At 45.0% G+C, this 9262-nt stretch overlaps 3 protein-coding genes across 3 annotated transcripts; 2 read left to right on the top strand and 1 right to left on the bottom strand.

Annotated features, from left to right (window-relative positions):
* The first annotated feature begins 3373 nt into the window (after positions 1 to 3373).
* LOC140470991 (histone H2B 1/2-like) lies at positions 3374 to 3827 on the top strand. Its single transcript, XM_072566902.1, has one exon. It carries the CDS (start codon positions 3374 to 3376, stop codon positions 3752 to 3754), a length of 381 nt encoding a protein of 126 aa, XP_072423003.1. The 3' UTR covers positions 3755 to 3827.
* Positions 3828 to 4796: 969 nt separating this feature from the next.
* LOC140470833 (histone H2A-like) lies at positions 4797 to 5217 on the top strand. Its single transcript, XM_072566814.1, has one exon. The coding sequence runs from the start codon at positions 4805 to 4807 to the stop codon at positions 5192 to 5194; it is 390 nt and encodes a 129-aa protein (XP_072422915.1). The 5' UTR covers positions 4797 to 4804; the 3' UTR covers positions 5195 to 5217.
* A 1548-nt stretch (positions 5218 to 6765) lies between these two features.
* On the bottom strand, positions 6766 to 7251 carry LOC140470945 (histone H3). The gene has a single exon (XM_072566872.1). The coding sequence runs from the start codon at positions 7219 to 7221 to the stop codon at positions 6811 to 6813; it is 411 nt and encodes a 136-aa protein (XP_072422973.1). The 5' UTR covers positions 7222 to 7251; the 3' UTR covers positions 6766 to 6810.
* Between the last annotated feature and the right edge of the window lie 2011 nt (positions 7252 to 9262).

Raw genomic sequence — 9262 nt, 5'->3', positions numbered from 1 at the left:
CCTTTAAGAAAGTTATCAGCCAGTAGAACTACTGGACAGTACCAAGTGTTCTGGGGAAAAAAAGGTAACATTTGGTCGAACAACTCAAGTAGCTGTTTGCCTGAAGATAAAAACCAATTTGTATGCAACCAATCGTTTTAAATTATATCCTGAAGATACCAAATTGCAAACCAGTTGATACTGAGTGTATTGACATTCTTAAAAGCCAATGACACAATCCGATGCTCTGGAGGTATAAGACCTGGGAAAATTGAACAACTGGGAGGAGAATTGCCAAGCCCCCACCATGTAAAAAGCCTGTCTGAAAAATAGCTCTCTTTAAAGCACCTTTATCAATCAGTAACTAGTAAAGCACAATGCCCAAGAAGACAACAGGAATACAGAAAAGAACCGAAAGCTGCCTGGTTTTGAGATAAGAAGTTTTGTTTGTAAATCTTAATCAGGAGTTCTTTTGGACTAGTATTATATAAGATAGGTTAGAGGAAGGAGTTGTAAATAGTTCTTAGTTATCACTCTCTGTTATACTTTAATAAATAAAGCTGTTAATCTTTACTTTAACTAGTTCATGGCCTATCATATTTTCACAGATTACTGCATGGGATAAATCTTTTCTGTGTTTCTGGATTTAAATTAGCAAAGGGGTTTACCCCATGCCATAACAAAACCAATGCAGACATGGGGAACATGTCTGTGTGAAGTTTGCACAATGAACCAAGGTTGGAATTGAAACTGGGTCCCTGGCACCAGTGTGCCACCATGCTAGCCTGACATGGATGGCAATAGGTAAAATCTTATTCATGTTGAGCAACAGAGACTTGAAGTAAAAAGAGCTCCTGCAGTTTCTGGGAAGTGTCATCTTAAACAAGCAAATATTATAAGTACACTCACTTATTCACAGAGCACACACTGAGAGGTACAGATACTTTCAAATTCACTCATCCATTCTTTTAGTTGAAACTGTCAGGTACAGATTGAAAACTGAACTCACATTTACATTGGAGAAACTGACAGGTGTAAGATTTAAAACAAAGTTCTTATATTTGTTAAAACAAACTGACAGATACACTTTGATAACACACATTCTCAGAGCTGAGTACACACAGGCAGATAAAAATGTCGCTGACTTCTCATTTTTCTTGTTGTCTTCTGCTTTGAGATATTTAAACTGACACAAGTCTGAAAGAAACTAATAACTGTAGTGTATATACCCTGCAATTGCATGACAGAAATGAGAGGCATCATTCACCTTTCATTTTATCTCTAACTTACTGTGTGTGCTCACAGATCACATACTGACAGATTCAATTACAAGTCCCTGTGACATAACTGGGATGGAGTTTAAAAAACTCTTTCATTTCATCTGAAAGTTAGAAATGTCGAAATATTTGCTGTCTCACATGCCAGTGTATTGACAGAAACTGAGTGAAAACAAGATTGGAAACAACAAACTGGCAGTTACAGAATAAAATATGGAGTCAGCTGCAAAACAATGAATTGTTAGGATACAATGCAGCTATCCACTGGTGAGAAACTGACATGAACAGTGTAACATCAGCAGTAATATTGTTATTGCCAGTTTCTGCAATGTATAATATATTGTCCCTTACAAAATGCTGCAGTTATAAATACAAACTTTCTGTCAATGAACAGACGCTTATATTCAAAGGATTATGGGTGTGGAGGGGAGGGAGTCCTACTGGAGATTGTCCAAAGTGGTGTTTGGTCAAACTCAAAATTGTAGATACTAAATGAGACACATTCTTATGTTAATGACTGACATGTACAGAATAAAAACAACAGGTTACACTTCACAAGGCTTGAGCTACAATCCAGTAACATACTGACATGTAAAGATTGTGAAATAGAGTAAACCAAAATGCTTTACCTCCCAGAAATGGATAGACACAGATTGGAGGAACATTTCCAAGTGGCTGGCAAATGGTATAACGTGTTACCGCTTCCATCAGTGTTTGGTGGGTACAGAATAAAACCTGTCTTGAAGGTTTTGACTAATTGACTATTACACAGAGGACCAGAGCTTCAATGGACAGGTGTTGAATTCATGTCAAATGTCTAAATAAGGACTCTACAGATACAAAGTTAAAGTGAGACATATATAACATGCTAACGGTTGCTGGATAACAGGCATTCATATGAGACTGAGAAATGCTCTAAATCCCTGCGTGAAAGTTCAATACTCCGAAATAAAAACTGCAGCAACGTGGTTCTGATACACTGTAATTACTTGCAAAGCACACAGTTACAGATCGGTCTCTGTGCCCACGGTTAGCAATCAAGTTCTCAGAAATATATTAATCCCACAGTCAAGACAGACACTTTCAACCTGTGACTCAAGAAAAGTTTTAAACAGGGACTTTCTTTCATCTCTCTCCAATTCCGTGCAGTTTAGAACGAGTTCCATCAACCCCAAACCTAGAAAACACTCACATTCTTAGAATCCCTACAGCGTAGAATGAGGAACACCGACCCTCCGAAGAGTAATCTACCCTATTATTCTGCATTTACCCCTGATTGATGCACCTAACCCACACATCCCGGAACATTATGGGCAGTTAGCATGGCCAATTCACCTCCCTGCACGTCTTTGAATTGAGAGAGGAAAACTGAGCACCCGGAGGAAATCCATTCGGACACGGGGAGAATGTGCAAAATCATGCTACTCTCTCCCCACCCCCACCCCCACCCTCCTCTAGCTTATGTCTCCATGCTTCAGGCTCACTGCCTTTATTCCTGCTGAAGGGCTTTTGCCCGAAACGTCGATTTCGCTACTCGTTGGATGCTGCCTGAACTGCTGTGCTCTTCCAGCACCACTAATCCAGTATTTGCTTTCCAGCATCTGCAGTCATTGTTTTTACCTCAAAATCCACACACAGTCGCCTGAAATTGGAATCGAAGCAGAGTCCCTGACGCGGTGAGGCAGCAGTGCTAACCACTGAGAACAGCGGTAAGCTCAGTGTTAATTCCAGCGCAGAGACAGGACCAGAAACAGACATGCAGAGCTAGAAACACACCTTTCCACTCCCACATCATTACAACGACGAGCAAAAGGAAACCGAGCCGATACCACAGTCACTTTCTGTATCACAAACAAAAAAAAATCTCCCTCAGTCAGACTGACAAGTTACAGAATCACCATCCACTTCACATTTCGTTGCAAATTCTGAAAGATCCACATTGGATCTCACACTAACCAGTCAGAGAGAGTCAAGGTTTGGAAATGACTTTGTAAACTACCCAATCAGCAACCAGGTCTTCCTCTATCCTTCATTAGTATTGATGACGTCATCACGCTATGAAAAAGGGAGCTCCGAGCTCGCTGTCCCTTCATCTGTATCTGAAAGTGAGCGGCGCTATGGCTGATGAGAAGAAAGCACAGCAAGCGTCCAAGAAGGGAGCAAAGAAAATCATCAAAAAGGCGCCAGCGAAGGGCGGCAAGAAGAGGAAAAGGACCAGGAAAGAAAGTTATTTTATCTACATCTACAAAGTGATGAAGCAGGTTCACCCCGACACCGGCATCTCCTCCAAGGCCATGAGCATCATGAACTCATTCGTCAGCGATATTTTCGAGCGCATCGCGGGGGAGGCTTCCCGCCTGGCCCATTACAACAAGCGCAGCACCATCAGCTCCCGGGAGATCCAGACCGCCGTGCGGCTGCTGCTGCCCGGGGAGCTGGCCAAGCACGCCGTGTCGGAGGGCACAAAGGCGGTGACCAAGTACACCAGCTCCAAGTGAAGGACCGCACTGCACTGAAACACACACACATCCACAACCCAAAGGCTCTTTTAAGAGCCACCTACAACTTCCCTGAGACAGCTGAACCATTTCTTTAAGTGTTGTTTGTTTTAGTTTGCATGTGATTCTTGATAAGGCGTTTTAATTTCTTGTGCTATATGTTTTTGTGTTAATAAGTGCTTTGCAAATTATTCAGGAGTGGCGTGGAGAGAGCAGATCAAGAGCCAGTGAGTCATTTTTCATTTTGCTTGTTCACCCCTGGCAGACGAATGCCCACGTCTTTCCGTCCCACGATTGATACATTTTACCTTCTGATTTACTTTACATTTCCAGTGCGCGGGTTTGAACCGATTTTTCTCAATGCGAAATAAAGCTTCTTGCTGTCGGTGAGAGACTTTCAAAGCGAACCGAGAGAACACCAACACAGCTACCGGACTGAAACGTGGAGCTTTTGCTGAATCTGATCGAGAACGATAAGGGAGGACAGCTTTAAAATATCGTCTTATAAAAACTTGTCGATGCTGAGCCGGAAGAATGCTGTGTGCTGGTTTATCAGCATATCGGGGTGGTACTGAAATGTGCAAAGAAAACACAGGTTGCAGACTGCAGTGTTTGGCCTGTTTTGTTTCAGCTTCTTCTCAAGGTTAAGAAAATAACCCACTCTCAAGATCAGATACAGATCGGCAAATGAGGGAGAGTAAGACCGTGTGAATTATACATTTGTGAACTAGAAGTAAATCAACATGAGTATTAATGCTTTTTGAACTTCCTCAGGTTTTTGTGCTTCATTTTTCAGGTAAAACATACTCCTTTGTTTGGAGATTGGCGGGATTTTCAAATTTGAAAGAAAGCGGTTGATGATTTAGCGCCTGTCGTTGCCGCCCTCCTCCCCGGATTGGGGAATGAAGCTGTGATCTGATTGGGAATTGAAACAACATTGGAAATGCTGACCAATCCGAAATGTTTGACGTACATTTCCCCGAAGTATAAGAGACCGTAGTGTGAGCGGAGTGTAGCATTCCCTCTGAAAGTGTCTGTGGGATTGTGATCATGTCTGGAAGAGGAAAGGGCAGTGGGAAAGGTCGCGCCAAGGCGAAGTCTCGGTCGTCCCGGGCTGGCCTGCAGTTCCCGGTGGGCCGTGTTCACAGGCTCCTGAGAAAGGGTAACTATGCTGAGCGTGTGGGTGCCGGAGCGCCGGTCTATATGGCTGCGGTGCTGGAGTATCTGACAGCTGAAATCCTGGAGCTGGCCGGCAACGCGGCCCGGGACAACAAGAAGACCCGCATCATCCCCAGGCACCTACAGCTGGCCGTGCGCAACGACGAGGAGCTCAACAAGCTGCTGGGAGGGGTGACCATCGCTCAGGGCGGGGTGCTGCCTAATATCCAGGCCGTGCTGCTGCCCAAGAAAACCGCCGCTGCTGGATCTGCTAAAAAGTGAAGAGTGTTCTTGAAATTGACAACCCAAAGGCTCTTTTCAGAGCCACTCACAGCATCTGTGAAAGGAGCTAGTCCGTCATCTGTCGGGTTTATTTTACTTTTAATGTGGACCTTTTGTATCTGAGATCAGTCAATCACTTGTTATTGAATACTTGTGGTTTGGAGATGCTGATGTTGGACTCGGGTGTACAAAGTTTAAAAATCACGCAACACCAACTTAGCCCAACAGGTTTATCTGTATGCACTAGCTTTCGCAGCTTTCATCACGTAGAATACAACAGCGTAAGATTTTTTCGCAGAAAAGTGTACAGTGTGATGTAACTGAAGCCATCTATTCCAAAAAAGACCTGGATTGATTCTTCATCTCTAATCTTTTACAATGACCATGTTTTTACAAATATAAATCGCAGAACATCTAAATGTTACGTCCAAGTGAACTTGAACAACTGATAATACCGCAATGGCCAGACTGATTCTAATATAAAGAAAATGGATTCAGATTCTTACGTGGATTCATACAGCTTTTGAGCGCAGTACACACACAGACACTCACGGAGACCCTCTTTCATACGCTCACACATGCTGCCCCTCACTCATGCATGCACCCTCTCAGACGTACGCGTTTATCCCTTTACACTCGCGCGCACACACTCATACCGCCCCCACCCCCGGCAAAACGCACACACCCACCCACATGGTGAATTTGTACTTAGAATGACAAATGTCCCCGATCGGGTTGACTTTGGTTTCACATTCCCTTTAACTGCATCAGGAAGAGCTGAATTGACCCAGTGCAGTAAGCATACAGTCAATGTAGCAAATACTACTGAGCGGCCCTATCCCTCTGCGCTTTGTTCACTAGTGTGTTCATAGACAGGCTTTCTTCTCAGAGAGAGCGAGAACATATTAAATACCCACGAGTGATTTTTTTTCCCCCAGCTGTAAAGGAGGGAAGGGGGCAAAGTGAGATTGTATGAACTACACCTCTGTAATCGATAGACAAATCAACGCATTCTCATCTGTAAAACTTCGCACTCTTTTCTTCATGTTCTACATTTTCAATTTTGAAAACGAGCCGTTGATCTTTTGGCGCCAATTCTATCTCATCCCCTATTAGTTAAATCCTAGAATGTATTATAACAAAATCTGCGATCACCAGAGAACTCAGTAGTTGGAACTTGACTTTCTTGTTTAACTGACTCATCATTGATGCTGTACTCAGCTCCTATGCACTTCCTAAAATACCAATGTCTGCAAGTAGCAAGTCTTGGCGCCAAATCTTTCCCTTCCCCCAATGATAAGTTTTATGAATACCAAGACAGAGGGGGAGATTCGCGGGAATTTATAATCCACTGCCAGAATATCATGTTAAAATTATATTCCACAATTTGTCATAATACATTCTGCGAACACGGGGGATCTCATCAGTTATGACTTCACTGCCATGTCAATATCGTTTATAACTCATTGCCTTTTTAGTTCCTGGTTTTATAATTACAATAGTAATGCAACCCATCGTTTCCCGCTCTCTCTGGATGGTTTAGTGGCTCTGAAAAGAGCCTTTGTGTTTCTCTCTCTCTCTCTCGAGGTGAATGTGCCGGGCCGGCCAGGCTCCGTTTAGGCGCGCTCCCCGCGGATCCGGCGGGCCAGCTGGATGTCTTTGGGCATGATGGTGACCCGCTTGGCGTGGATGGCGCACAGGTTGGTGTCCTCAAACAGTCCCACCAGGTAAGCCTCGCTGGCCTCCTGCAGGGCCATCACCGCCGAGCTCTGGAAGCGCAGGTCGGTCTTGAAGTCCTGAGCGATCTCTCGCACCAGCCGCTGGAAGGGCAGTTTGCGGATCAGCAGCTCGGTGGATTTCTGGTAGCGGCGGATCTCCCGCAGAGCCACCGTGCCGGGCCTGTAGCGATGAGGCTTCTTCACTCCGCCCGTGGCCGGAGCGCTCTTGCGGGCCGCTTTGGTCGCCAGCTGCTTGCGGGGAGCTTTCCCTCCGGTGGATTTGCGCGCTGTCTGCTTGGTTCGGGCCATTCTCTCCGACTCTCTGTAACACACACACAGGCTGCTGCTGTCAATGCTGAGGCTGCTGCGGTGCTGCCTGTTTAAGGGAATGGAGAGCCCGCCCTAGAGCTGGGATTGGATACAACCCTGTCCCTCAACACACAGAGAAACAGCTCCGGAAGGGACAGAAAAGACAGGAAAAGAATTGTTGGAGGCTGATTGGATAACGTGAAATGACAGTTGGTCAGTTTGAAAATGCCCGCCGAATTCACCCTCACAAACACGGAGATTAAATTAAACATTGAAACACAAGCCTCCATCCTTCTGTAATTAAGATAAAATTTTATCCTTTATAATCATTACTTAAAACCTAGTTAGCTGTCAGCGTGGACAGGAGGCGGTATCATTGCCTGATCTGTCTGTAACAGGCAGGAGGAAAGACGGGGTTAAAACAGCCCAGACAAACTGAACAACCGAACGTGTGCCCTCCGTGAATCAATCTAAACAGCCCCGCCAATTTAAATCTATTGAAAGTGATCCGTGATAAAATTACAGCACCTTACTGTATAGATATATTTTATTTAACTCAGATTAGAATCAGCCGGAACATAATTTATTGGCTGTAACAGGTACGTGGAAAGAGCAGGCGATGAAAAACTCCGCTGGGTCCCAGCATCAAATCTCATGAATGTATTATTTCTGGAAGGGTCAACGAAATACAAATACTGCAATATGTAACATCAGTGTCTGGGAAAAATGACAAATTATAACGTAACAAATTAAATGACAAATGACACGTTAAATTACCGGCAACACTACACTATGCTCTCCGTATGTGTTGCCTTCACCGTCCTCAGGTCTCTGCTCTCTATCGGAAGGTTTGGATGGCTCTGAAAAGAGCCATAAATACCCCTTGGCACAAAATGTAAAATCAAACACAGGGTCTCACAGGAGAGATATCAGAGAGAGAGTACAATCATGAACCAGCTTCTTTGGGTTCAGCAGCTTTTTTTCAACTGCCTGACTGCTTTCAGTCAATAGCCAGACAGTTAAAAACCAAATCAAACCAGATAAAGGCTGAGCTGGTAAAACTGGGCCACTGCCCTTTCATTGTACAAGTGTTCTTTTTAAAAATATGGAAGCCTTTGGCTAAGACATTATCTGTTAAGTTATAATCAATATGGCCCTAAAACTCAAACTTTTCGGAGCCTGTGTCTTTTACAAGCTTCTGGACTAGTGGTGCTGGAAGAGCACAACAGTTCAGGCAGCATCCAGGTAGCTTCGAAATCGTCGTTTCGGGCAAAAGCCCTTCATCAGGAATAAAGGCAGTGAGCCTGAAGCGTGCAGAGATAAGCTAGAGGAGGGTGGGGGTGGGGAGAAAGTAGCATAGAGTACAATGGGTGAGTGGGGGAGGGGATGAAGGTGATAGGTCAAGGAGGAGAGGGTGGAGTGGATAGGTGGAAAAGAAGATAGGCAGGTAGGACAAGTCATGGGGACAGTTACTGAGCTGGAAGTTTAGAACTAGGGTGAGGTGGAGGAAGGGGAAATGAGGAAACTGTTGAAGTCCACATTGATGCCTTGGGGTTGACGTGTTCTGAGGTGTCTGGTGGTGAGGGAGCAGCGGTAAAGGAGGCCCAGGGCCTCCGTGTCCTCGGCAGAGTGGGAGGGGGAGTTGAAATGTTGGGCCATGGGGTGGTGTGGTTAATTGGTGCAGGTGTCCCAGAGCTGTTCCCTAAAGCACTCTGCTAGGAGGCACCCAGTCTCCCCAATGTAGAGGAGACTGCATCGGGAGCAACGGATACAATAAATGATATTAGTGGATGTGCAAGTAAAACTTTGATGGATGTGGAAGGCTTCTTTAGGGCCTTGGATAGAGGTGAGGGAGGAGGTGTGGGTGCAGGTTTTACAGTTCCTGCGGTGGCAGGGGAAAGTGCCAGGATTGGAGGGTGGGTTGTTTGGGGACGTGGACCTGACCAGGTAGTCGCGGAGGGAACGGTCTTTGCGGAAGGCGGAAAGGGATGGGGAGGGAAATATATCCCTGGTAGTGGGGTCTGTTTGGAGGTGGCGAAAA

Source organism: Chiloscyllium punctatum, chromosome 52 (assembly GCF_047496795.1).
Source record: "Chiloscyllium punctatum isolate Juve2018m chromosome 52, sChiPun1.3, whole genome shotgun sequence".
In the NCBI taxonomy this organism is placed as follows: Eukaryota; Metazoa; Chordata; class Chondrichthyes; order Orectolobiformes; family Hemiscylliidae; genus Chiloscyllium; species Chiloscyllium punctatum.
The sequence above is the reverse complement of the archived record's forward strand: the minus strand, read 5'-3'. Positions and strand labels throughout refer to the sequence as shown.

What these genes read in the sequence shown, in the direction of transcription:
- LOC140470991 (XM_072566902.1), top strand. Translation starts at nt 3,374, where the DNA reads ATGGCTGATGAGAAGAAAGCACAGCAAGCGTCCAAGAAGGGAGCAAAG.
- LOC140470833 (XM_072566814.1), top strand. Translation starts at nt 4,805, where the DNA reads ATGTCTGGAAGAGGAAAGGGCAGTGGGAAAGGTCGCGCCAAGGCGAAG.
- LOC140470945 (XM_072566872.1), bottom strand. Translation starts at nt 7,221, where the DNA reads ATGGCCCGAACCAAGCAGACAGCGCGCAAATCCACCGGAGGGAAAGCT.